At 52.6% G+C, this 24856-nt stretch overlaps 1 protein-coding gene across 3 annotated transcripts in view; it reads right to left on the bottom strand.

The window, feature by feature from the left end:
• The window catches only part of PSD (pleckstrin and Sec7 domain containing), a 114436-nt gene that overhangs the window by 44892 nt on the left and 44688 nt on the right, over positions 1–24856 (bottom strand). For all 3 annotated transcript variants that reach the window (XM_074958528.1, XM_074958530.1, XM_074958529.1), the window contains exons 4-5: positions 23799–24291; positions 16472–16915 (exon numbers count right to left, since the gene is read on the bottom strand). In XM_074958528.1, the coding sequence (XP_074814629.1) occupies positions 16472–16915; positions 23799–24291 (937 nt within the window). The remainder of the gene's footprint in view (positions 1–16471; positions 16916–23798; positions 24292–24856) is intronic.

The following is a 24856-nucleotide window of genomic DNA, read 5'->3' as shown; positions in this document are numbered from 1 at the left end:
GGAACCCCGACCTGGGATATTCTATCTACTACCCAAGATCCATAAACCTGGAAATCCTGGACGCCCCATCATCTCAGGCATTGACACCCTGACAGCAGGATTGTCCGGCTATGTAGACTCACTCCTCAGGCCCTACGCTACCAGCACTCCCAGCTATCTTCGAGACACCACTGACTTCCTGAGGAAACTACAATCCATTGGTGATCTTCCTGATAACACCATCCTGGCCACTATGGATGTAGAAGCCCTCTACACCAACATTCCACACAAAGATGGACTACAAGCCATCAAGAACACTATCCCCGATAATGTCACGGCTAACCTGGTGGCTGAACTTTGTGACTTTGTCCTTACCCATAACTATTTTACATTTGGGGATAATGTATACCTTCAGATCAGCGGCACTGCTATGGGTACCCGCATGGCCCCACAGTATGCCAACATTTTTATGGCTGATTTAGAACAACGCTTCCTCAGCTCTCGTCCCCTAACGCCCCTACTTTACTTGCGCTATATTGATGACATCTTCATCATCTGGACCCATGGAAAAGAAGCCCTTGAGGAATTCCACCATGATTTCAACAATTTCCATCTCACCATCAACCTCAGCCTGGTCCAGTCCACACATGAGATCCACTTCCTGGACACTACAGTGCTAATAAACGATGGTCACATCAACACCACCCTATACCGGAAACCTACTGACCGCTATGCCTACCTACATGCCTCCAGCTTTCACCCTGACCACACCACACGATCCATCGTCTACAGCCAAGCTCTGCGATACAACCGCATTTGCTCCAACCCCTCAGACAGAGACAAACACCTACAAGATCTCTATCAAGCATTCTTACAACTACAATACCCACCTGTGGAAGTGAAGAAACAGATTGATAGAGCCAGAAGAGTTCCCAGAAGTCACCTACTACAGGACAGGCCTAACAAAGAAAATAACAGAACGCCACTAGCCGTCACCTTCAGCCCCCAACTAAAACCCCTCCAACGCATTATTAAGGATCTACAACCTATCCTGAAGGATGACCCAACACTCTCACAAATCTTGGGAGAAAGGCCAGTCCTTGCCTACAGACAGCCCCCCAACCTGAAGCGAATACTCACCAACAACCACATACCACACAACAGAACCACTAACCCAGGAACCTATCCTTGCAACAAAGCCCGTTGCCAACTGTGCCCACATATCTATTCAGAGAACACCATCACAGGGCCTAACAACATCAGCCACACTATCAGAGGCTCGTTCACCTGCACATCCACCAATGTGATATATGCCATCATGTGCCAGCAATGCCCCTCTGCCATGTACATTGGTCAAACTGGACAGTCTCTACGTAAAAGAATAAATGGACACAAATCAGATGTTAAGAATTATAACATTCATAAACCAGTCGGAGAACACTTCAATCTCTCTGGTCACGCAATCACAGACATGAGGGTCGCTATCTTACAGCAAAAAAACTTCAAATCCAGACTCCAGCGAGAAACTGCTGAATTGGAATTCATTTGCAAATTGGATACTATTAATTTGGGCTTGAATAGAGACTGGGAGTGGCTAAGTCATTATGCAAGGTAGCCTATCTCCCCTTGTTTTTTTCCTACAACCCCCCCCCCGCCCAAGACGTTCTGGTTAAACTTGGATTATTGCTGTGCACATTGTAAGATGAGCTATTGCCAGCAGGAGAGTGAGTTTGTGTGTGTGGTTTTTGGAGGGGGTGTGTGGGGGGGGGGTGAGAAAACCTGGATTAGTGCTGGAAATGACCCACCTTGATTATCATGCGCATTATAAAGAGAGGTTTCAAAGAGGGATGGGCTATTACCAGCAGGAGAGTGAGTTTGTATGTGTGTCTGTGTGTGTGTGTGGGGGGGGGGAAGAGTGAGAAAACCTTGATTTGTGCTGGAAATGGCCTTCCTTGATGATCACTTTAGATAAGCTGTTAGCAGCAGGACAGTGGGGTGGGAGGAAGTTTTGTTTCATGGTCTCTGTGTGTATATAATGTCTTCTGCAGTTTCCACGATATGCTATGCATCCGATGAAGTGAGCTGTAGCTCACGAAAGCTCATGCTCAAATAAACTGGTTAGTCTCTAAGGTGCCACAAGTACTCCTTTTCTTTTTTCTTTTTACGAATACAGACTAACACGGCTGTTACTCTGAATACTGGAGGTTTGTACCCCACTGTGGCTTCCATCACAGAGCTGTGTAAGAAGGGCAAGCTGGACAAGGAAGTCTGGACCAAGCAGTGCTAGAGGGCACTCTGTGTGCTGAAGGAGGCTCTAATCCAGGGGCTTAACCCCTGAGAGAGAGTGGACCCCTGAGAAAGGCTGTCGCACTGAAGGGGGTTCCTCCCAGGGACCGTAGGGAGCTGAGAGAGAGCAGGAGTCCTGTGAGTCCATGACACCATACAACAACACAACCCTAAAGGTGCACACACCATGGACCTGCAGATTCACACTAAGCATGCATGCAGCAGGGGGTGGAGAGTTCCATGGGGGCTCCCATGTGGGTAGGGGAGCAGGCCTGGAGGCTCACACCGAGAGAAGATACCACAGTCACATTCAGGCCAGATGACCTCGTAGGACGTGTCAGGGGGTAGGATAGAGGCCCATGCTGAGCGCCCACCCCAGGAAGGGGTAGAGCAGTGGCTCTCAAACTTTTTTTACTGGTGACCCCTTTCACACAGCAAGCCTCTGAGTGCGACCCCCCCCTTATAAATTACAAACACTTTTTAATATATTTAACACCATTAGAAATGCTGGAGGCAAAGCGGGGTTTGGAGTGGTGGTTGACAGCTCGCAAGCCCCCATGTAATAACCTCGCGACCCCCTGAGGGGTCCCAACCCCCGGTTTGAGAACCCCTGGGGCAGAGCATGCAGCAGAAGTTCCATGTCGGAGTGGCTCATGCAAGGAGCCAGGCACAGGGCACATGTCGGAGGCACATGCACATGCAGGCGGCCGAGTCTTGCAAGAACCGATAGGAACGAGCTGCATGAGCGCCTCCTGCATGGGCTGGTGGTACGGGGCCCACCAGAAAGGCAGCACCACGCTGCCAAGCTGGCAGAGTGCAGCACTTTCACATAGCCTCGGGGTTGTCTCCAACTCGCTGCCACCAGCAGCTCCTCCTGCCAAGCGTTCTCAGCCGGCCAGGCAGCCTTCTGCTCTGCTCTACGTCCTGCTAAGTGGGGAGACAGCAGAGCGGCATTGGCTCAGGAAACGGGTGCTTCCCCCAGCTGGGACGCAGCCTTGCGGACCTCCCTCTGTGACCCTCTTTCCAGCACAGAGCCGCTCATGTCGACCTACCCAACCTCTTCTCACCAGGCACAGCTGAAGGGAGATGTTCTCCTGGGCATGGCTCAGCCAACATTCCTGGCGTTCGACCGGTGCTCCCAAGTCACCCTGGTCACACACAATGCCATTTCTCAGCAGGATGCCAGTGGAGGGAGGTTCAGAAATGCTGACAACACTCCAGACCTCCTCTTCCCAAGCCATGCCCCCATTTGAGACTCCCTCTCCACCGCCCAATCCTGCAGGGCTGTTCCCCGTGTTGGAACATGGCTGGCTTGGGGTCAGTGCTGGGGTCTGACTCTGGGGACAGGGGCTCATTGCTCTCATGCATTGGTCATAGGTTAGGTAGGGTTGGCTCATGCTGCAATCAAGCTAGCTCCCTGGCCCAGCCCCCGCCTCCCATGGTACAGCAAGCTCTTGTCAGACGTGTGCAGAGATGCCCCCCTGTGAATAATGGGAGCTGCCATGAGGATCGGTGTTCCCCCGCAGAACAGTTCGCAGGGCAGCTAGGTGCCAGGGGCCTTAGAGTTGGTGTACTCACCAGATAGCTTTGGTGGAGAATCTGAGAGATGTGGACCATGTGGCAGGGGGCATCTGAATTCAGTGACATCTGGATCTCAGACCTTGGGGCCTGGTACAGCAAGGGGTGGAGCGTGACCCATGGGGAGGTGGAGGAAATAGAAATTAAAGATGCTAGGGACTCCCTCCCAGCTGGGGTCTCTGGCACTGACCCCGGCTGACCGAAGCAATTCTTCAGTTCTGAGCTTTACGATCAACAACAGCCAGCCTGACAGTAAGAGCCAATGGCGGGGGGAGACCAGGTCCTCAGCCCTTGGTAGGGATAGGGCTCTCCAGCATGACTAGCCACACCTGTGTGCTAGTGCAGGGGCAGAGGCCGTGCCAACCCGCCCCTGCCAAGAGGGAGCATGGCTCTAAGCCCAGCCTTTCATCTCCCCCAAACCAGAGTCCAGCCCAGTAGCTCAGTCCCTGAATGGAGTTTAGATTAGCCTAGACTGGGAGCTAGTCCCCGCCCACCGGCCCCAGCTAGCTAGTCCAGGCTTTCCAAGAGCTCTTACCATGGTGGGTTCTGCCCTAAGGCCTAGGTCAGAGCCCAGCTAGGCCAGAGCTTGGTGCCAGGGCGTTGCCGTGGTTCCCTGCTCCTAGGGCGGCACCCTGATTCCAGCCCGGCTCTCCCGTGCTCCAGTGGCCCTGTCTAATGCTCCCCCTCCAGCCTGCACGCATGGCCCTCAGCCTCCGCCCCTTTGTTGCCCTCCCGGGATCCCGGCGCCCCTCCACCGCCACCCTTTGCCTCTGCCTAGGCCTGCTGGCTCCCTCCTTTCCCCATCTTCCCCCATGCAGCCTCCAGGTCAGCCCGTCTCCTCTCCCTCCCTGTGTGTGCGGCCATCTGGGCTTCTCTCATGCTCTCTGCTCCCCACACCCCCAGCTCACTCACTCTGGTTGGGGGGGAGGGGTCTTTTTTGTTCTGTGCATGTCTAGCTCTTGCCATGTGAGCTCTTTGCTTGGTCTCCCGATGCATGCAGCTCATTTAGCCCGCCTCACCCTCCTGGGTGTCTCTCCTTGTACACTTTTCTCTGTCTAGCCCTGTGTGCCTGGGGGTGGCGATGTCTTTACTGCTGAGCGTGTCCATTCTGGGTGTCACAGTCTCTCCATGTGTGACTACAAGCATCTCTGTGGAGGGGTCAGAGCATGCACACACCTGTCTGTGCACACAAACATCTAAGTGTGTCCATCCCCGCACATATGTCTGAGCGCTCCTGTCTGTGACTGTGTGTCACGAACCCTCCCTGTCCCCAAGTATGTGTCTGTTGTGTGTGTCACTATCTCTCCCCCTTCTGGAGGTGTCTGTCACACACATGTGTGCTCACAGACACACCCTGTTGTGACAGCCTGAATCACACGCTCGCTCTCTCCTGAGGAATCCTATTGCCATTCTCTGACCTTGCCGCCTCCAGCCCGCAACACTGCTGAGAAAGTTCCTGCTGCCCTTCAGCTCTCGACCTAGAAATATCCCAGTGACTGGAACTGCGTGCTGGGATCCAGTAGCTGAGTGCAGGCCCTTTATGCAGCCACAAGCCTCTGCTCCCTGAGTCCCTCCAGAGTAGCTGGGCTGCAGGAGCTGGCAGGAAGCTGCTCTCCCCAGGTCCTCGCAGGTTTCATAGCCTGGAGACTTTCCCACGGGGTGGGGGGCCTTCTCCGTCCTGCAAACTCAAGACAACATTTTCTGCTCTAAATCAGATGCACCCTGGTCAGAGCACGAGCAGAGCCAAGCTGAGGACGGCAGCTGATGCCCGTCTTCGCGCAGAGGGGGCCCCGCTGAGCCTGCAGACCCTGCTCCAGTACAAGCACGGAGCCCACGGATGAGATGGGGGTCCTGGACCACTGAGGGCTTGCACCCCCGATTCTCCACATGCCACAGCCAGCCTCTTCTGCCAGGAGATTCCAATCCCGCGACAGGGAGCAGCAATTGGTACAACCTGCCTCCTACTTCTGAGAAGCCAACTCCCCCCTCACCCAATTCCGCACAGTGGTACAGTCGATTCCCCGCTTGGGAGATGGGCTGCAGCACCTCCACCCGCTACACACCCTGGGCAGGGTCCGGCCCCACACCAGGGAGACTCTTGGCCCCCTAGGCCCCAGCATGCCACTCATTACACTAGCAGGTGGCAGTAGTGTGACCATGTCCCCGTCCTCCCCTGCACCCCTCCTCCCATAACCACCCCCTGCACCCATTACCTCACTCTCCTCCTATGACCCCGTCATCCCCCTACTCCAACCACCCCTGACCCACCTTCACACCATCCTCTCATCCTTTATCTATCCTCCAGCCACCCCCGAGCTATCACCCTGCCTTTCCTAACCTCATCATCCCACCCTCCTCCAACCACCCACTGCACCCAGACACCCTGTATCCTGCCACCCAGCTCCAACCATCCCGACACCTATATCCTGTCACCTTCCTCCAACGTTCTTCTCCTCCCATCCCCGTGCCCCTCTTAGCAGCTCCCGCCCTGTTCCACCCTCCTGCAAACATTGTTGCCAAACCCCCATCCTCAAACTCTCCCACTGCTTCTCACTCCAGCCCCCTCCTGCTCCCGTGTGCCTGTCTTATCACCCTCCACTCCCCATGCCACCCCCCTCCCTGCTTCACCTTCTTCCCGTTCCCTCCTGTCACCCCATCCCACTCTGTTCCCCAGCTCTTCACCCTCCAACCCCCTGCCTTTTCATGCATCCTCTCGCCCATGGCCCTTTCCATCACTGCGGTGGCTTGCATCTCTCTCTCTTAGTGCTGAGAGCCCTGCACTGGGCACAGAGTCCCACGGAACCAGCTAACCAGCCTACCCCCCGAGTGCCCTGGAGAAAATAGTCCTGCACTGGACTTCTGGGAGAGAGAGGTCTGGTCCCCTAACTGTCCCAATATTTAAAGGGACCTCAATGCATGCACACGACCGAATTTACTCCCATGACCCTCGCCCTTCTTGGGCATGCTGTTTGCATGCCCCCATGCACTAGCAAAGGCTGTGTCCTCCTCTGCATTGGTAGTGGCATCATCCCTGGGAGTTCACTGCCCCTCTTACCAGGCATAGCATAGTGTCCATAGCCATCCACCAGCCTCCTGCCAGGAGAAGCCCAGCCTGGCCCAGCCCAGGGGAATCTCCATGACCATTCTCTCCCAGGTCTCTGTCCACGGCTGATTTCTCCCTAGCCAGGCTTCTAGAACTCTGCCCATCACCCAGCATCTGACTCTCCTCTCCCTGCACAGCTGCTGCTTCCCCAGCATGCTCTCCTGCCTGCCCTTCTTCACATCCGGCCTCCTCTCGCTTCAGCCAATGCCCCAAATTTGCAAGGTCCCTCTGGCGCGTGGCTCCATCGCCTCCTTCTGTGGTGTCGTTATACAATTAGTGTGATTAGTGCCAGCTCTCCCTTCCCCTCAGTGTCATTAAGGAAAGCAATCCAGAACAACGGGCCCCTGGGACGGTCAAGCAGAGCCCTGTCTGTGGCCTGAGCCCAGCATCAGAGGCATGGCACTGGAGGTAGCGGACCAGAGCCCCTGCAATACAGCACTGAACTGTGGGGTTTGGGACTCGACGCATCCTTTACGTGGCATGCTGTTTATGTCTATGTGGTTTCAGTCCCCAGGGATCTCCAGCCCCTGCATATGGAAGGTGCGTATGGTATTATCGTCACTCAGCCAGGACCCTGGGTTCCCAGACTCCCCATCACACCAGGAGGCTCTGCAAAGCCCTGGGATCTTGATTACTAATTGCAAATTCTGGCTAACACTGCCTTGCTCATCCCCTCCCCCCCCCCGTTGCCATGGCAGCCACAGCTCCAGTCTCTCCATCTCTCCAGCACAACGTCTTGTCTGCCCTTGGCAAGCAGCTCCGTCCAACTGGAGCGTCCTCCCCACAACCAGCTCCCCAGCTGCAAAGATGGGACGGGGCACACTGTCCCCTGTTCCCCACCCCATCCCAGAGAGGGACTCCCTGTACCCTGCCCCCCACACCCCACTGCGTGGACTGACACTCTGTATCCTGCCCCCCCCCGAGAGGGGAGAGACACCCTATAACTGGGAGCGCCCCACAGCCCCTTAGCCCAGAGGGGGAAGGGGTATGGATGCCCTTGTCTCCTGCCTTGGACAGGGCGAGAACCTGTAATGGTCCACACACTGCAGGCAGAGGGGAATCTGCTCTCACTCACACACCTCGCCAAGCCTGTCACATCCCCCACCCCAGCTCCATGGGGCAGGGACGCTGTGTAGCACTCTGTGCCTATGCAGGGGTGGAACTGCCTCCACACACGCAGGAGGAAGAACCAACCCCTCTACCCTGAACCCTGGCCAGGAGAGAACTCTCATTAACTGGATCCTCTGCTGGGGAAGGGGAAGAGGCCCCCTGGCACTTAACCACCTCGTACAGAAGGGAGGCATGCGGCTACCTGATGAGCAGAGGAGACCAGCACCTCACTCTGTAATCTGGAGGGTGGCTGTCTGGCTGCACATTTACAAACATGAAGCGCCACCTACGGGAGAAGAGGGAGAACAGGACAGCAAGTTGGTTCAGTGCCAGGCTGAAGGGGGAAAGGAAATCAAGGGCTTGGGGAAGTTACTGTGCAGCAAGCCAGAGTGTGAATCTACGGCGCGCCAGCTTGTGGCAAGTTGGTGCACTGTGGATTCACACCTAACTTGCCACGCAGTAACTTGCCCTCCAAACAAGCTCCCAAGCAACTGCAGTTACTTAGAAATAGATCTGACCCTCAGAGGCTGGATCCAGATTGGAAACAGGATTGTCCCACAGTTCAGGGCTGTTTGCATGAAGGGTTTTGGCTTAGGCTCATCTCTTCTCCTTGTGGATCACCTGAGATCAAAATGTCTTGATGTCCAAAGGGGTTTATAACTCACCAGGACACTGGAAAAGGCCCAGAGGCTTGAATGCTGCAGCAGAATTTGCTACGTTCCCAGTTTACACTGTCCAGGCAAGGCTCCCAGCTTGGTGAGGTGCTGGTAGATCATCTAATGACTACCACTTTTCAAGTCTTGGGTCAAGCCCTGAAAATCACCCTGGTTCACAGATCAAGGCCAGTGACCCAAACAGGCAGACACTGGAACATTATTTGCACTAACCACACTACAAATCCATCCACCAACAGCCTAAAGATAGTAATGGGAGCAGAGAGAACCCACTGTTCCATCGGCACAGAAGCTGCCAACTCATGGCCTGCAGAGCTAATCCACACTGGACCCAAGCACCAGCCACTGCAAGCAGCTCTCATCCAACGTCAGAATACAACAGCTGGGTAAGGGAGGAACTCATTGAGGCAGTACAATTAAATCTAGCTGGATGGCATTAGCCACTCCATCACACATGATAAAGCACTTCTTTGGGATACTCAAGCCACACCCTATGGATTGGTGTATGCCCTTCTTAGTCGTTCTTCCCTGGCTTTCAGCAGTTGTGTCCACTGCTAACAGAAATTATCAATGTTGTCTGCAGGGTAGCCAGGCTTACAACTTCCCTGAAGAATGCATTAGTCCAGTTCTGAAAGCTTGAGGCAGAGGAATTCTCCCATTGTTGTTCTGGGTGCAGCCTCCCATTCCTGGGCAAAATCACTGGGGAAGTGGTGGAAAACAAGCTCCAACACGGGGAACCTACCAACATCCTAGATGCTTGGCCAGTGGGCTTCAGGCCAAGACACAGCATGGAGACAAGCCTAGTGGCACAAACAATTATCTTCCACAGGCAACAGACAGAGGTTACATCTCATTGCTCATGGTACTTGGCCTCTTCAGCTTATGACACAGCCGATCACAACGTACTGCAGAGCTGTTAACATGACACAGCTGGTGTAGATGTGGCACTGTGATAGTTACAGTCATTCCTCTCCAAGAGGACCCAAAGAGAAGTAATAGATAACTACTTCTCTTCCCATAGAGCCCTCAGCACAGAATCCTACTGGAATTTATCTTGACCCTGATTCTTTTCAATATCTATGTGAGACCATGTAAAGAGGCAGTGAGATGCCAAAGACTCTGCTGCCAGCAAAACCTGGATGATGCACAGTTGCACATCATCTTTTCCAAAGATACAGCCAACAGCATCTCAAGGGTATCGCAATGTCCAAAGATCAGCATTTAGATGAAAAGCAGCTGGCTCAAAGCCAATGGGGGTAAGACCGAAGGGGAAAAAGACGGAAGAACTGGTCCAAGAATTCTCCTCCCCTACCACTGTGGGCATCTGCCCCCATTCGTTAAAGTGGCTGGAAGCTTTGGGGTCCTGCTCAACTTGGCACGTGGCCTAGAAAACAAGATAACGTCAGCGATGGAAAAAGCCTTTTTTCTACCTCCAGCTTGCTCGGAAGTGCTGCCCCTTCCTCCCAGAGGAACACTCGGCGACAGCGATCCATCCAGGTGTTGGGTTAGTGTAACTAACTGTACCTGGGTTGGTAGGCGGCCACTGTGGAGACTCCAGCCCATGCAGAATGCAGCAGCAGGATCCTCAACAGGATGGGCTGCCCCCTCATTCCTGCATTCCACTCCCCTCACTGGCTCCCAGTTCAAGGTCCTAGTCCTGATTTTCAAGGCTGGCAAGACACCAAGTCCCAGCTATATCTGCAACCATATCTCCATTCATGACCCACCCGAAATGAAGTGATTCTCTAGGAAAAGCAGCTCACTAAGCCCAGGAAGAGGCATGTGAGAACCGGAGTCAAATTGCTCTTGGTCAAAGGGGTTTGGCTGTGGAAGAAGTTTGGAGAGGAAGACAGACTAATTTGGAGTCAGCGCACCCTGCAAGAGCCTCCTCTTTGACAAAGCTTTCCATTGGACTTTATCCAGCTTGGTTTAACAGTGAAATCTTCGGTGAGCTTAAACACAAAAAGGAAGCTTACAAGAAGTGGAAACATGGACAGATGACTAGGGAGGAGTATAAAAATATTGCTTGAGCATGCAGGGATGTGAGAGGTAACAAGAAGGGTTTCTACAGATATGTTAGCAACAAGAAAAAGGTCAGGGAAAGTGTGGGACCCTTAATGAATGGGGGAGGCAACCTAGTGACAGATGATGTGGAAAAAGCTAAAGTACTCAATGCTTTTTTTGCCTTGGTCTTCACAGACAAGGTCAGCTCCCAGACTGCTGCACTGGGCAGCACAGCATGGGGAGGAGATGAGCAGCCCTCAGTGGTGAAAACAGGTTAAGGACTATTTAGAAAAGTTAGACATGCACAAGTCCATGGGTCCAGATCTAATGCATCCGAGGGTGCTGAGGAAATTGGCTGATGTGATTGCAGAGCAATTGGCCATTATCTTTGAAAACTCGTGGAGATCGGGGGAGGTCCTGGATGATTGGAAAAGGCAAATATAGTGCAAATCTTTAAAAAAGGGAAGGAGGAGGACTCAGGGAACTATAGACCAGTCAGCCTCACCTCAGTCCCTGGAAAAATCATGGAGCAGGTTCTCAAGGAAACCATTTTGAAGCACTTTGAGGAGAGGAAGGTGATCAGGAACAGTCAACATGGATTCACCAAGGGCAAGTCATGTCTGACCAACCTGATTGCCCTCTATGATGAGATAACTGGCTCTGTAGATATGGGGAAAGTGGTGGACGTGATATATCTTGACTTTAGCAAAGATTTTGATATGGTCTCTCACAGTATTCTTACCAGCAAGTTAAAAAAAATATGGATTGGATGAATGGACTATAAGGTGGATAGAAAGCTGGCTAGATTGTTGGGCTCAACGGGTAGTGATCAACGGCTCAATGTCTAGTTGGCAGCTGGTATCAAGCGGACTGCCCCAGGGATCGGCCTTGGGGCCGGTTTTGTTCAACATCTTTATTAATGATCTGGGTGATGGGATGGATTAAACCCTCAGCAAGTTCGCAGAGGACATAAGCTGGGGGAAGAGGTAGATATGCTGAAGGGTAGGGATAGGGTTCAGAGTGACCTAGACAAATTGGAGGACTGGGCCAAAAGAAATCTGATGAGGTTCAACAAGGACAAGTGCAGAGTCCTCCACTTAGGACGGAAGAATCCCATGCACTGCCACAGGCTGGGTACTGACTGGCTAATCAGCAGTTCTGGAGAAAAGGACATAGGGATTACAGTGGATGAGAAGCTGGATATGAGTCAGCAGTGTGCCCTTGTTGCCAAGAGGGCCAATGGCAGATTGGGCTGTATTAGTAGGAGCACTGCCAGCAGATCGAGGCAAGTGATTATTTCCCTCTATTTGGCACTGGTGAGGCCACATCTGGAGTATTGCATCCAGTTTTGGGCCCACCACTACAGAAAGGATGTGGACAAATTGGAGAGAGTCCAGCGGAGGGCAATGAAAATGATAAAGGGGCTGGGGCACATGACTTACGAGGAGAGACTGAGGGAACTGGGCTTGTTTAGTCTGCAGAAGAGAAGAGTGAGGGGGGATTTGATAGCAGCCTTCAACTACCTGAAGGGGGGTTCCAAAGAGGATGGAGCTCGGCTGTTCCCAGTGGTGGCAGATGACAGAACAAGGAGCAATGGTCTCAAGTTGCAGTGTGGGAGGTCTAGGTTGGATATTAGGAAACACTATTTCACTAGGAGGGTGGTGAAGCACTGGAATAGGTTACCTAGGGAGGTGTGGAATCTCTATCCTTAGAGGTTTTTAAGGCCTGGCTTGACAAAGCCCTGGCTGGGATGATTTAGCTGGGGTTGGTCCTGCTTTGAGCAGGGGGTTGGACAAGATGACCTCCTGAGATCTCTTCCAACCCTAATCTTCTGATATGCTCTGGAATGATAATGCTCTGGAAGGGGTGTGTGATTGAGCAGCAAAGTGCTGACAGCATCTGCACAAGAGCCCCACAGTGGAGGTAGAGATGGAGCTGTCAAGAGATAGGAAGCAATTGGGAAACTGAGGCCACAGACACTTGAGATGTCAGACCCTGTGACACCCAAAGAACAGGGGTGTCACACAACTATGGGGTCAGTGCAACTATGTTCAGAATCTCTTATGTCCTCGCTGAAGCTAAAATGGCTGGAGAAGTTTGCATGGGTGGGGGGACACCGAGACTATCAGAGTATCAGATCAGACTCCCTCTGCCCAGCTGCTTACCAGTCCCTTTGAAAAATCTCTGCTATGCCACTTCTACCTGCCAGATTTCTACCCCCAGCCTTCCTTGCCTGTCTCCCTTCTCTTCTCGCCCCTTCCTGCTGGGTTGGATCATGGCTGTAACAGCCCTGGGCTGCAAGATAACTGGGTACAACGCACCCATTGTAAAATTAAACTCACCCCTTAAATCTGGGCTGCTTATGAACTAGAGATTGCCCTCGGCCCCAGATGCTCTGTGCTTCTCCGAAGGTGGATAGCAGCTGGGTAACTGCTTATCTGATGTAGTGTCTGCATAGCTGCTCCTGGCCCTGGGGAAAGGGTGAGGGCCAGGGTACCCCTGTGCTCTAGCTGCTCCTTGGGCTGCTTTACCTTACACCAAGGACCAGAATCTAGGGGTTCCAAGGATAGTCGTAGTCGTCCCCTCCCCCTGGAGCCAGGCCAAGTGCAGCTTGGGCACAGCATCTGTGCTTTATGGTTTTCCATAGACATCTGAGCCTTGTTTACAATGAGGAGCATGGGACAGACAGACAGACGTCCGGTTACCAGCAGGCACAGCTGACCATCACTTCCCCTGGCAGAAAATATGGCAGGCTCCTCACTCAGCATGATCTATCTGGGATACAGTGAAAAGTCAGCAGGCAGTACTTCTGCCCCTCCCTAGCTGTGTCCCTGCAGCACAGGCCTCAATCCTGCTCTGGATCTTGCACGGGCTGCTTAGTACTTTGCCAAGTGACTGTCCCAGGCCCCTCCATACAGCTTGAGATCCCTACATTGGGCCTCTTGTTTCTTACTCTCCTGCTTGGAGCTGGTGCCCTTTAAGTCGAGAAGCAGGACAAGATGTGGAAACAGCAGATCCATTCCTACTCTTGGTTACACCCACTGCGACCCCTCTGTAAAGAGCAGGCTGTGTAGAGGTCAGTGGGAAGAGGGTTTGGCCCAGTGTCACTAGAAAAATGAAACTTCCCCCATGTGGGGTTGGTGTCAAAGCTGGCAACAGAGCCATAGGGCACTAGCTGCAGAGCGAGACGCCCTGTCATAAGGCATTGCTACAACACTGAGGGTCCCCAAGGAGAAGGGATCTCTGGGTGAGGAGACAGAAGTAAGAGCCCTGGGGCTGCTGAGAAAAATTGAGAGTCGTGTAGCTGAGACCTGGTCTACACTAGGAAATGAAGTTGGTAGAACCACATTGCACAGGGGTTTGAAAAATCCACACCCTTGAGTGACGCAGTTAAGCCAACCTGAGCCCCAGTGTAGATGGCGTTAGGTCAATGGATTGCCTACGCCAGGGGTTCTCAAACTGGGGGTTGGGACTCCTCAGGGGGTCGTGAGGTTATTACATGGGGGCTGTGAGCTGTCAGCCTCCATCCCAAACCCCGCTTTGCCTCCAGCATTTATAATGGTGTTAAATATAGAAACAAGTGTTTTTACTTTGTAAGGGGGGTCACCCTCAGAGGCTTGCTATGTGAAAGGGGTCGCCAGTACAATAGTTTGAGAACCACTGGCCTACGCTTTGAGCACCACAGCAGTGTTTTAAGTATAGACAAGCCCTGGGAGAAAAAACTCCAGGGGAGAGGCCAGACAGCCCAAGAAGAGCCCAGGAAGTGGGAGAGAGCCCAGGAATACTGGGAGAAACTGCCTGGAGATGAGAAGGCAGGAAGCAGATGGGTGGGAGGGGGGAATCCCAGAGGGATGCAGAGAAACTCCATTGGCCCTGGAAGTCCTCATGCGGGAGTAGTTACACCGGAGAGAAACAGGTCAGGCAGCACAAGCTGCAGGACAAAACACAAATGGTCTCCCCACCTCTCTGGGTGAACAGCTTCCTGCGGAGGGCTCTCAAGCAGCTGTGGCAGACACAGGCAGAGCGCTAAGAGCTCTCCAGACGTTTGCCCCTCCAGCGGAGCACTGACAGGCCAAAGGAATACCATGCCGGACAGCAGCTGAGAGCCAGCGTCTCTCCACACAGCCCTACAGCAGACTATTGCTGCCCAATATGCTGAGGTGGATCTTTGCAAAAGGCAATCCATTCCTGCCTCACGCCTCCCCCTTTGCTTCCCAGAGTGCACTGTCTGTATGCTGGAAGCAGGCAGTGCAGAGCAAACCGCAGAAATTGATTCAGCATGTGGCGGCATCACCCCCTTGATAGCCATTAGGAAAACAAACAGCACTTACTTAGACAAACTAACCGCAACAAGAGAGAGGTGGTAGAAGAGTGGTGTGGCTTTAGCATAGGCTTGGGAGCCAGGAACTGCCAGCTCTGACACCGACTCACCACATGATCTTGGGGGTAAATCTCAGCTCTTCTCTGTGCCTAGTTTCCCAGCTGTGAAGAGGATGACACTGACACTGGGTGCTGTGTTAGTCAACATGTGTACGGTGCTTGAATGATATGCTCTGACACACTGATAAAGGGGAAAACAGGAAGCTATGACTCCAGTAACTGCCCTCTCATCGCCTGCCAACACGAGTTGAAACGAAAACACTACCAGCAAATTAGCTCCCCCATCTCCTAAAAGATGGGCTCTGGGGGAGAACCCCTGGGCTACCAGGACCAACTCCTGGTCAAGAACAGCCCATAAACGGACATTGCCTTTCCTCCCAGATGGGCTGGGGATCGTGTCACTGACCGCAGTCACCATTACGTAGTGCCCACTGCACAACAGCACCGCTCATGGGGTCCTTTCCTGAGCCCCAGAGGGAGTGTGTGGGAAACCAGGGAGTGTGGATTCCTTCATCCATAATAGCTCTGGATAACTTCCTCCCCACCCCATTTCCTGCCGGCCCAGCTCTGCCCTGACCCTCTTGTGACACATGCTCATGAAAGCGGGAAATGGGTTATGCTAAGAGGCTACTTGGGGGTGCAGGGAGGTTTGGTGGCCAGGAGTGGGGGTCAAGTCCAGGAAGATGCTGACACAGGATTGTGAGATTCTGGCTGCTGAGCAGACAGGCAGTTGCTTGTCAGCGGGGAGGGGTGTGGTGGTAGCAGGAGGTCTCTGCAGCTGGGATGGGGGCTCTTGCTCTGGTTCTTATCACAGGCTTTGGATAGGCCTCTCTGCCATGATACCTGCAGGACCATTTAATGATGGCTATCATTGCGGCCAATCGGATGAAGGTCCCAGCAGACCCAGGCCTCCTGCTTCCCTGCTTGAATAGCCTTGGTTCCCTGTGTAACTCAGCATCAGGGACATCTCGTGATGCTGCAGTGGGGGAGGAGACCACAAGCACCCCCAGCCAGAACACAAACAACTGCAGTGACATCATAAAGGCCTCTCATGGCCAGCCAGCTAACGGTATAGGGCCTGTGCTAGCCCACCACGAACCATGTCCATCCGGGTAGCTTGGAGGGAGACCACTTGGTCTTACCAAACCAGAGTTGTTTTACCCTGTGAATCCCTCTTCCTGAGCCCCTGGATGTTCCCTCCGAGCGTGAGTTCGGCATTCTGAATGGCCTCCTTTCCCGGATGCTCTGGCCTGGGTTCAAGTCGATTGACTAAGCCAGGCAGACCACACACCTCTTTCGGGTGGGCACACACATCTTGCCTTCAACGACTCTGATGGAGGCAGCTTGGGTCACTCACCTTATGATGGAGGCCAGGGGCAGTCCAAAGCTGTCCTCCGAGCGGCAGGGGCTGTGAAAGCCATTCTTCCCCCTTCTCCCCTGCTCCTCTTCCCTCTCGGTCCAGGGGGCGTCAGTGGCAGAGCTCGTTCCGGAATCTGGCTCCAGGTGGGCCAGAGGGGCAAAATTCTGCTCAATCAGCTTGGCGCTGTCTCGGATCTGGTCCTGTATTTCTGGGGTGAGGGTTGGGAGGTCAAAGGTGAAATAGGTACCACGGGTACGGGCTGGGGAGGAGAGGACGTCAATGGAATCTAGGCTGGTGTAGGATGTCCCCTTGGCTCGATGGGACTCCATGATGCTCTCAAAATGCTTGCTGAAAGAGTCCATCCCATCCTTGGAGAGGCTGTGTCCCAGAAGGAAGGGCACTGGTGACTTGAGCAGGCACTGTTCATCTCTGTCCATGATCCTGGCAGGAGGGGAGAGAGAAGGAACAGCTGGTCAGTGAGGAGCATAGAACGGCGCACTCCTTGCCCTCTGCTAGCCCATTGGTTCTAAATTCATCTGCTACTGAGACCGATAACTGGGAAGGATAGCATCTCCTCGGAACTGATACAGGACCATAACCCACTGGGGAACCAGGGTATGGGGAAAAAGCCTGGCCAGTCAGATAGGACATTGCACACGGTGCCCCACATTGGAATCTGATGGTGCTCTGGATGCACATGCCAATTAATACAGCACAGACTTTGTTCCCCTCCAGGGGCTCATCTACAAAGACCAATGACTCCACTACTGCTGCCAGACTTGGTCTATTGGCTCAGGCAGTAATGGCTCATTCTTTTAGACACAGAGGTCCTGGGTTCAGATCCCATTGAGGACCCAGCCCTAGAATCATAGAATCATAGAATAACAGAGTTGGAAGGGACCTCTGGAGGCCATCTTGTCCAATCCCCTGCCTAGAGCAGGACCAATCCCAACTAAATCATCCCAGCCAGGGCTTTGTCAAGCCTGACCTTAAAAACTTCCAAGGAAGGGGATTCCACCACCTCCCTAGGTAACGCCCTGTACCCCATGATCAGATCTGTAATGGGATACAAAGCCTTTCTCCCCTAGGTCACTGGTTTGAACCCATCCAGATCAGAAGTGATCAAAAGTCATTACGATCTGACAGTGTGGTCTGTTAAATGACGTAGATTGCAGCTAGCCAATCAAATTGAGCATGGAGCAGTAAGCAGCTTTCCAGCAAAATGAACACAAATCCACTTCACTCATAAAAGTACAAACAGAATCCGAAAACCAATCTCAGCTGATATGCTGCCATCAGTTTAATAAAGTAAAGGGAAATTACTTTAGGCCATGCTGGTTTCCAATTGGCTAGAGCACAGGAAAATTTATCCAATCAGAACACGCTCTATCCCACTGCTAGGTTATTGGACACCATGAACACATTTTCATTCAGAAGACTTGGAAAACTCATTGTCTAAATACCTGCTGTCTCACTGACTGAATGTCATTAATTCATTAACCTGCTCAAAACACAACTCTGGTAATCTCACTAGGCCAACCTCTCCATGACTTCAGGGGGGGTTGCCTAAGCAAGCAGTAGGTAAAGAATGCGGAAACCCAACCTTAGATAGGATAGTCTCCACTTCTGTTGTGCAGTGGTACTTGGATGCTCAAACGTCCACCATGTTCCACGCCATAGGTGGCTGCGTTTCAGCGGTGGGTGAAATGACTGTTCCACATGGTAAAAATCAGTCTGTTATATTTTATGGAGGCCTTTGTTTCCCCCAAGAAGAAAGATGCCATAGAAATGTAAATTCCCTATCATTATAATTCAGGAAGTGTACTATTAAATCAACTTAACAATGCCTGGATCATTTGTCATTAGAGTCCATCTGGAGTCCCATGTGCTGTTCCAGAGGCCGAGGATTATTGCTGTGAATGGGATGCAGCGTAGGGCAGCAGCAATGGCACCAGGACAGAAGAATATCTGTTAAGGGAGCTGGGCGGATTCTCACTGGAAAAGCAGAGGTCAGGGACGTGACCTACATCAGGTTATGAATTAACAGATGGGCTGGATGGGGATGGTTCCCACACCCTGCTGGGGATCAGAGCAGAGAGGCACCATCTCAGCAAGACATGGGGGAGAAGATGGGAGCAGAGCACAAACTGTAATCAGGCTCTTGTGCAGAAGCAAGGACAGGAAACAAACCATTTCCAGGTGCCAGTCACATGCGCTAGGGCAAGAGACCCAGAGAATCCTTTCCAGAAAGGGAAGGGATCATGGGAGAGGGGAAGGAGGTAAAGGACAGTAGGGGCAGCACTGCTTCTGGAGGGTCTTCCCTGTGCTTCTGCCTCGTTAGTGGTCCATACTGACAGATACAGGCCCATTGAACTAGCAGGATGCAAACTCTCATTGCTGTGATTGTCCCAACTATACCCACTTCAAGGTGTAATTACACAAGGGGAGAGAGCTGCGGTTTCAGCATCCCCAGCACTTTCAGCAGCATCCAGCTGGGGCCTTCCCCAGCTGCCGTGTCTCTGCACGCCCCCTTCCTGGGACAGCACACAGTCTCCAGCTGGAGTCAACTACAGACACAGAGGCAGCACACAATCCCAGGACTGCCTCCTGCTTTGTATGCAGCTCCTCTGCTAAGACAGTCAAGGGCCTACTTCACCTTTTACTGCAGCTCTTCTCTACACCACTGTCAACGGATTTTTTTCTACAAGAGCACCCCCTCACAGCCCCATCCTGCCAGAGACAGTGCTGGTTAATTCTGCCATTTAGCACCTACACCTGGAACTGACCCTTGATCCCAGGCTAATTAGGAACATATTTATTGCCACAAAAACCAGGCCTCTGGCTCATTTCTGCTACTCTGCTGTAGTTTGAAGTTACTAGCAATTATTTTTTGTAAGCAAGTCTCATCAATTTGCTGTCCTCTTCCTTTAGCAGATCCTTAATAAAAATACACAGGAGTGAACTCATTGGACTATTCACTCCCCATCATTATGGGCCAGAGAAATCAACAGGGTCACTTGCAAAATAAGGTGTAAGGTATCCAGAATCTGGCCCCGATCATCACACATACAGATTTCAATGGAAGTTAGGCACCTAAATATCCTTTAGGATCTGGGCACCTGTGACTCGGTTTCCCATCACTGGGGCTCTAATTCAGCAAAGCATTTAAGCAAATGCTTAAGTCCCCTTGGAGCCAGTGTAATCACGTTTCTAGTTAAGCACATGCTTAAGTGTTTTGCAGAATCATCGCTTGCACCTGTTTTTAATTCATAGGACTTTGCCTCTCACCCGGTAGTTATTTACGGTCCTTAAAGCGAGGCATGGCATTATGGGGCTCCTTGGGTATTGGGTCTCAGTCATTTCCAGAGCAAACCTGCTCCATGTGCAAGTAAAAGATGGTTTCCCCACTGACTGCCAGGTCTGCAAACTCACCTGGGATCTGAGTCAAGCTGGGTCAATAATGCTGATGGTTCTGCAGGCCAAATTCTGCCCTTGGTGACACGTGTACAACCCGACATGAGGTTTGCACAGGTGCAACTGATTGGAACGAAGCAAACAATTCTGAGGCACAGAGGAGTAGAATCCAGCTCCCTCTTTTAACTGCGAGCATGCCTGCATTGCAGACAAAGGTGTGACTGCAGCACGGATGGGTTAGCTTTGATTTAGCTAGCTCAAATAACAATAGCAGTGAAGTCATGGTAGCTCCGACAGCAGCATCGCTAGTTACTCCGGGTCTCTCTTTGTCGGCAGGGCTGCATCTACACTGGGGTTTTTGTCTACATAGTGACGTTGCCACACACCTGACCAACACAGCTATCCCCGTATAAGCTTTCAGTGGAGACCAGGCCTCAGGTTTGTCATTACAGTCGGCAGAGCTGAAGATCCCCCGGGAGCAGATCGGTTGAGTAAGAAGGTGCCCTTTCTCCAGTCACTTTTCCTCTCTGGTTAGCTTGTGCTTTCCTTTCCCCTTTGCTGACTGGCCTGCTCCTGGTTAGCCATGTGCTCCTGGCTCTGGCATTTGTCATCCCCTAAGGAAAGTCCCCTCTATTGTGACAATCATTGTAACCACACTGTGCTCGCTGATGTTTGGGGGAGCATCCACCCTAACTCTCCCTTGCAGAACTACTCCAAACGCCTAAGGCCAGATTTCTTAAGGCTCCAAGAGATGCAGGTAGGTGTCTAGTAGGGTTTCTACGAGAACCAGGTACCTAATGCTCATTGTTTCCAATGGTAAGGTAGAGGCATTTTGAAAAACCCACTAGCTGCCCACCTGCATCTTCAGATGACTAAGACACCTTTACAAATCCAGCCCTTAATAACGTCCATAGTGGCAGCTTCCAAAACATGCTGCTCTACAAAGCAGGCCCAGAGGGATCTCAAATTGCTTCTCTCAGTCACACCCTGATGCGCCACTCACCCGTTTGACGGGGCAATTTAACTCTGCTGCGGCATGCTCTGTACAGCTTTTGTACCTGACTGACTATGGGGGTTATTTATTACTGCTCTGGTTATCCCAGTACGCCCCATCAGAAGGGTGCTCTCATTCCAGTATAAATGTGCCTTATACCGGTAGAGATAATCCTCTCCCGCCATGGGAATGGAGGGGTTGTAACTACTCCAGTATAGTTAAAGCAGTACAACTTCTGTGTGCAGATAAGGCCTCATTGCACTAGCAGATCTGGCAACTGGAATCTCTTAACAGACAAGGTCTTGGTCCCCTCTCTGATTGGGAGGCCCGTCACACCCTACAGTAGTGGTACGTTACTGGAGGGCCATGGAAGAATAAGGCAATCAGCACGGTACAGTGATATCCACATGCTAGGAGTGATAGATTGAGTTATCCATGCAAGCGAAAATTCAGCTGGGTGGTACGATTCCACACTGGCCCAACAGGAGAGCTGTTCATTCTGGCTCCCACCACACTAGAGGAGCCATTCAACACTAGGGAACAGAGTGGGGCTGGCGCTGGAAAGAAGAGGGAGCAGCTGTGGTGTGTTTTCATTGCACGATGACTAACACGTGAGCAGCCTGCTGTGATGACACAGTGAGACAAGGTACTGTAGTTTCACCACAAGATAGACTAGGTGAGCTCATCCCTGGCGGGGGTGTAGTGCTCTCCTCATCTAGTCACCTTGCAGCAAACACTACAAGTGCCTTGGCTCCACCTAGGATTTTCCTGCGAGATAACTATCCCCTAGCTGCACCACAGCCTCACTTGGCCAGGTGTTCAACACAGTGAGGTTGCCATCCTCTGCCGGGGGCTGCTCAGTGCATGCAGAATGGCTGTCCTCCCTTACTGTGACCAGAAAGGAGATGATTCCTTGATAAGGGGAGCAGACAGCCTGCTCCTTCCTGGGATCCACCTGCGACAATGCTGCCTCACCGGAGACACAGAAAGGGCAAGCCCAGAAGCCCCCTAGAATATCTCGAAGTTGCAGCCTACAGTTTGCTGTAGGACAGGTCTCCAAGTCCTCAGTCTTTGTCGGAACTGGAGTCATGGACCCTGGAGCCGCTCGCAGCTGATCACATGGGGCTCACGGCAAGCCACTGCATGTATAGCTCCTGATGAGACAAAGTGGGCCACAACTGGCTGGCTATCTTCACTGGCCCCAACAGCTCCACCCAGGATACTCTCCCAATGCGCAGTCACCAGCTAGACTCTTGTGGAAACCTCATTTTGGTAAGCTCCACTTTGGCCCGGGGGCAGGAGGGAGAGGAGAGAATCATCTCACACATCACACTCAGATGGACACAGCCCTTATGTTTATAAGCACAGCCGCAGCAGTGGGCACGGGGAAGTCAGTCCTGAATGCTGAAAGCCATCTGTGTGTCGGGTGTGTCAAACTGGCTGGCTGATGTACAGTCACCTGCCCTTACAGGATGGAGAGATTAAACTAGCCACAAGATAGAGAATAGTCCCTGTAAGGAGCAAGAGGTGGATCTAGGGCCTGATGCAAAGGCCATTCAGGTCAATGAAAAGTGTCCCACTGACTTCAATGGCCTTTGGGTCAGGCTCCAAGCTCTAGCCACTTCATGATTGGTCTCTCCATGCTCCCCTAGTGTGGCATTCATCCCAGCGCACCTGTCCCTTCCCTCATCCTACCATTACCCTACTCACACTATTCTCCACGCCTTGCTCTTACCCCATGCCAACCTCTCAGAAAGCATTTTGTGTCAATAAGTAATACGTGCAGGCAAACAATTATACCTGGCTTGCTCTTTGTATAGAAAACTTTCTCCATCCCAAAAAACGTAGCAATCTCATGTCCTAGCTATGCATAGAAAGTTAATCATCTACTACTGAAATGCATTCCCCTCTGGGGTGGAGAATGGCAGCTGTTGGATAACACACAGCAACACTACGCGGCCGTTTAGGACAGGTAGCGAAGGACACAAACACCCAGCCACAGGCACCAACTTTTGTCGGCGCCGGTGGGTGCTCGCGCCCCCCTCTGCCCCCGCCCCAACTCCACCCCTCCCTGCCCCTATTGGATCCCTCTCCAAATCCCCATCCTGGCCCCGCCTCCTCCCCCAAGGGCACCACGTTCCTCCTTCTCCTCCCTCCCTCTCAGGCTTGCCGCGCGAAACAGCTGTTTCGTGGAGCAAGCGCTGGGAAGGAGAAGGGAGAAGCAGGACCCAACGGCACGCTCAGGGTAGGAAGCGAAGCGAAGCGGAGGCAGAGGTGAGCTGGGGCAGGGCAGGGCGGGGAGCTGCCAGTGGGTGCAGAGCATCTACCAATTTTTCCCCATGGGTGCTCCAGCCCCGGAGCACCCACGGGGTCAGCGCCTATGCACCCAGCTGAAAAAGCTCAGGGGGAATTTAGGGAGGCAGAACGTCGTTATCTTGGTTGGAATTTGACCCTTACTTGCTAGAAGGGCCTTAGGGTCTCTGATCACCCCAAGTGATCTTAGTTCTATGTCTCCAGCAGTTCCCACAGCACAGCACCTCCTGCTGACTCACCAGCACCATTGGTTTTCTTTAGCAGTTTCCCACCTGAGTGCATCACTCAATAATTCCCCTGTCCCATTCATTCCTACTGAAGCACCTGGCATTGGCCACTGTTGGAAGACAGGACGCTGGGCTAGACACCATTGGTCTGACCCAGTATGGCTGTTCTTATGAGTGCTGGCCAGCCCAATCCTCCTTAGCTTGTAGTACTGGACAGGACCCTAACCCAATGTGAGGATGCTCTACACAAATACACTGAATTGTACAGGTCACATGTGTCTGGTTTGGGTGCTTGTCCACCGTGTACTTGAGAGATGGTGGAGAATGGAGCAGCCCACAACAACGCACCATCTCACTCCCCTTCAGCAAACCTCACCTGCCCCCGTTCTCCTGCCTCGTCGCCTCAAACACCTCGTCATCCTCATCCATCTCTTCGCCCTGCATCCCGTTCCTCAGACACTTTCCGTCCTGCTCTCCCCTGTGCTGGGGAAAGGGGTCCTCTGTCACACTGTTCCTTCTCCCCAGGGTTCCTGTGACACTCGGATTGCTCTCGCTGTCCTTCTGGCTCTCGATGGCCGAATCCCCTTCATCCTTCTCAGCCAGGATATCATCAATGTTGGTCTCGCGATAGCATCGCAGCGGCACCGAGTCCAGATCCGTCTCTGAATACTTCACCGTCCTCCTTATGATGCCGGTTTCACAGGATCCTGGCTTCTTACTACCTGCAGGAGCCATCTCTATTTCCACCTCGACGTGACACAAGCTGCGCTCCGCCATTGGCTTCTCTGGTTCTGGTGGCAGCTGGTGGCTGGGCTTCTGCAGGGGCTTTGCCAGTGACGGAGACTCAAGAGGTGTCTGGGGGGAGGTGCCTGGAACAGAGAGATGCCAGAGCGTTTACATACAAGCAGCTGTAACCTCGTTCTAAGAGCAACCCAGCTTACACTTCAAACGAGGGAGCTGCACCTGAGAAATGCGGAGGGACCCATTTTGCAACTGCGACGTATGACCACCTCCAGCAGAGTTCAGCATGGAGTGGGAGCATAACTGGGCCCAGAGAAGGGATGAATCCAGAGGAACAAAGGTAAGAAGGGAGGTATTGGGGCAGTGTCCAAAAGGAGATTCACCTCTGCCAGCGTGTCTGAGGGTTTGGGGTGGCTAGATGTATCCCAAACTATACAGGTGGGGCCCAAACCATGCTGGCCTACCCTAACTGGGTTTTTAACCCTGAAGCCCTCCTCAAACAGGAAACCAAGAGCTGCATCCAGCCACCCAGAGTCAGCACGGATGGATTTGCTGACACCACAGTGGAGCTTAGGGGTTTGGACAAACAGACTCGGATGGCAGCAGAGCTGCTAGCCTCAGAGGGACGAGGGCCTGGCCATTTCGAGCCTGATTTTATTAGATAGGCCCAAGCTGCAGAATTTGCATCCAGCC

This window comes from Natator depressus, chromosome 7 (genome assembly GCF_965152275.1).
Source record: "Natator depressus isolate rNatDep1 chromosome 7, rNatDep2.hap1, whole genome shotgun sequence".
Lineage (NCBI taxonomy): Eukaryota > Metazoa > Chordata > Testudines > Cheloniidae > Natator > Natator depressus.
Note: the sequence above shows the minus strand (reverse complement) of the source record. Positions and strands in the feature narration are given on the sequence as shown.